General features: G+C 38.3%; 1 protein-coding gene across 1 annotated transcript in view; it reads left to right on the top strand.

The window, feature by feature from the left end:
• The window catches only part of LOC107683503 (zinc finger protein 697-like), a 6,222-nt gene extending 4,398 nt beyond the window's left edge, over positions 1–1,824 (top strand). The window contains exon 3 of the mRNA XM_016479556.1: positions 541–1,824. Within this exon, the coding sequence (XP_016335042.1) occupies positions 541–1,250 (710 nt within the window). The 3' untranslated portion in view covers positions 1,251–1,824. The remainder of the gene's footprint in view (positions 1–540) is intronic.
• Positions 1,825–3,278: the final 1,454 nt, after the last annotated feature.

Here is a 3,278-nt window from a genome sequence, read left to right as displayed (position 1 = left end):
GACGATATTATCGGATATCGCGATATTTTTAAAGGCGATTATCGATAAGATATTTTTGACATATCGCCCAGCTCGAGTTGTGCACCTCTGACACTACTATTTAAATTTGTTTTCTATTTTAATATATTTTAAAATGTAATTTATTGCTGTGATCAAAGCTGAATTTTCAGCATCATTACTCCAGTCTTCAGTGTCACATGATTTTTCAGAAATCATTCTAATATGCTGATTTGGTGCTCAAGAAATATTACAAAAATTAATATTTTTCTAGAAAACAATACATATTTTTCAGAATTCTTTTTGAAAATAAAGTTGAATAGAACAGCATTTATTTGAAATAGTAATTTATCATTTGAATGCATCCTTGCTAAATAAATAAAAAAATCTAAAAACAATTATCCCCAAACATTTGAACTAGCGTGTATGTTAGACAGTATGACAACCTTAGTCTCACAATGCATTGTATAAAAATAGATGCAATGAACCTTATCTTTTGTGTTCTTTTTCACATAAACAATCCTTTTGATGTGTCTTTTCCAGGTCAGCAGTTCTCCTCTCACACCTTCATCTGCCCCTTCTGTGGAACTCTTTGCCCTGACTCCTCTTTCCTGGAGGAGCACATCAAGCTCATGCATCACGACGAGAACACTCTGCAGTCGGCCCCGGGCGGTTCTTCCTCTCGTGGGGAGAGCGACTCGGGCGAGGCGGGCCGAGCTCTGGGAGGCACAGAAAGACCGGTTGGCCGGGGCGCACGGGAGAAGAAAGTGGAGGGCGGATATGAGTGTGGTGACTGTGGACGTCATTTCAACTATCTGGGCAACCTGCGCCAGCACCAGCGCATCCACACTGGCGAGAAGCCCTTCATTTGCCCCGAGTGCGGAGAGCGTTTCCGGCACGCCGCGCGCCTCAAGAGCCACCGCCTCAGCCACAGCGGAGCCAAGAGCCCCTTCCCCTGCCCGCAGTGCGGTAAGGGCTTCCCAGTGCTGTCTGGACTGAAACGGCACCAGCGTGTGCACACAGGAGAGAGTCCCTACGCTTGTCCCCAGTGCGGACGCAGATTTAAAGAGCTGGGCAACTTATACACACACATGCGCATTCACAGCGGCGCTACGCCCTACTCTTGCTACCAGTGTGGGCGGAGCTTCAGGCATCTGGGCACATATAAGAGTCATCGCTGTATGCCGGCTACACAGTTAGCCAGTGGCCACAGTCCAGCATGGGCGCAGGAAGACAAGGTGCAAACTGGGTAACAGCTGAGTGACAGATGTGTACAAAAAGTGGTTTGTTACTTCCTCGACTGCTGGTTCAGGATCCATTTCAAGTCCGAGAAAGAAGCTCGGCCGAAGAGAGATGTGAGAGAGAGGTCGTTATGACCATAAAACAACATCAGGTTTCATCGTAAATATGAAGCTGTATGAATAAGGACATCTTTCTCATTCAAGTTAGTTAACGTCATCTTTAACGGTAACTTGCTGCTTGTTAAATGTTCGTTTTTTGAAACATTTTGCAATAACTTCTTCCAGCGTCAAACATAAAAGGTGTTTGAGTGTCCATATACAGTATTTCAAGACTGCACTAAATATCATTTGATGTGTTTTACTTGTAAATTTTTTTAAATTCGGACTTTTTGCAAAAAGTGTTTCTGACTCTGTTTAGAAGCAGATAGCAGGGCCCCAGGGCCGGATTAACAGAGTGAAATATGCCTTATAAAAACTAATTCAACAATAGCGAATCTTTTAAGTTAAATAATTATACATTAATAATGATTCAACATGACATTCCCTCTTCCACCCTTACAAAAAAAAAAGTACCATGATGGGAGATTGTAATACAACAGTTCTTAGATATATACCTATTGTATTAAAAACAAAGGAGAGGGAGTGGTCATGGCGAAACATCCAATCATTTGGTATCTCTGAAAAGCCCTGAATGTGCTCTGTACAGGACATCCAGCTGATTAAAACTGTGACATGTGAGGTCTCAGAGAAATCGCTAAAACATAATGTCCTCTACAGAGGACAAAACTCCATAGCTGGTAGTCAGGAGGATATATTAAATATATTTATATATAATATAAATTATATGAATATAAATATATACATGTACATATTTTCAAAACATACTGTATGTGTGTGCCTTTATATATACATAATAAATATACACAGCACACACACATACTATGTAAACAAAAACTTATTTTGGATGCGATTAATCGTTTGACAACACTAATATATATATGTATGTATGTACACTATCATTCAAAATTTTAGGGTCGGTAAGGGTCCTTTTTAAAAAAAATCTCTTATTTGCTCAAAAATACAGTTTAAATGGTAATATTGTGAAATATTGTTACAATTTAAAATAACTTTTCTATCTGAATACATTTTAAAATGTCATTTATTCAAGTGATGGCAATTTTACTCCAGTTTTCAGTGTCAGGTGATCCTTCAGAAATCATCTAATATGCTGATTTGGTGCTTAAGAATCATTGCATAATATCAATTTTGAAAACAGTTGTGCTGTTAGATTTTTTTCTGAAAACGGTGATACATGTTTTCAGGGTTCTTTGACGAATATTAGAATTTAAGTTTTTAGATCAACTTAATGCATCTGTTAGATTTTTTTCTGAAAACGGTGATACATGTTTTCAGGGTTCTTTGACGAATATTAGAAATGTTTTTTTCTTCTTCTCGTTTTTAGATCAACTTAATGCATCCTTGCTAAATGAAACTAGTCTATTCCTAAAAAACAAAACAAGAAACTCACTGACCGTAAACGTTTGATCAATTGTGTACAGTTGGCAATTGATGTTGAAAAGACCTCAGTCAAAAATGGGTCAAAAAACAGGTCAAATATGCAAATCAAACTGACTTCAAAAACTTGACATGACATTGATTTGATGTAAACTGAACGTCAAATGTATAATGGCCTACATATACATTAAACCAATGTCAGTGTGGGAATAACTTACTGTTTTTACCCAATTACCACTGAAAGAAACTGCCGTCCAAACTGAATTTAAAATGATGTTACAGCATCTTAAACAAGTCTTGACTAATATTTGACGTCAAATTGATATTAAGGTGACAGCTGGGATGGTACTTCAAAGAATACCATGGAATGTGTCCAATGGCATTTAAAGCGGTGCCGTTTTGAGCGTTAGTGCTGCCATCGTGTGGATGACTCGTGTCACTGCATCACCGGGACAGTCAGCGCATGCGTATGTTTTCAATTTGTTTTATTATGTGATCGCACTATTAACACCTTTTTTATTTATA

This window comes from Sinocyclocheilus anshuiensis, unplaced genomic scaffold, assembly GCF_001515605.1.
Source record: "Sinocyclocheilus anshuiensis isolate Anshui unplaced genomic scaffold, SAMN03320099.WGS_v1.1 scaffold874, whole genome shotgun sequence".
NCBI classification, from domain to species: domain Eukaryota; kingdom Metazoa; phylum Chordata; class Actinopteri; order Cypriniformes; family Cyprinidae; genus Sinocyclocheilus; species Sinocyclocheilus anshuiensis.
This window is presented reverse-complemented; position numbering and strand designations above follow the sequence as displayed.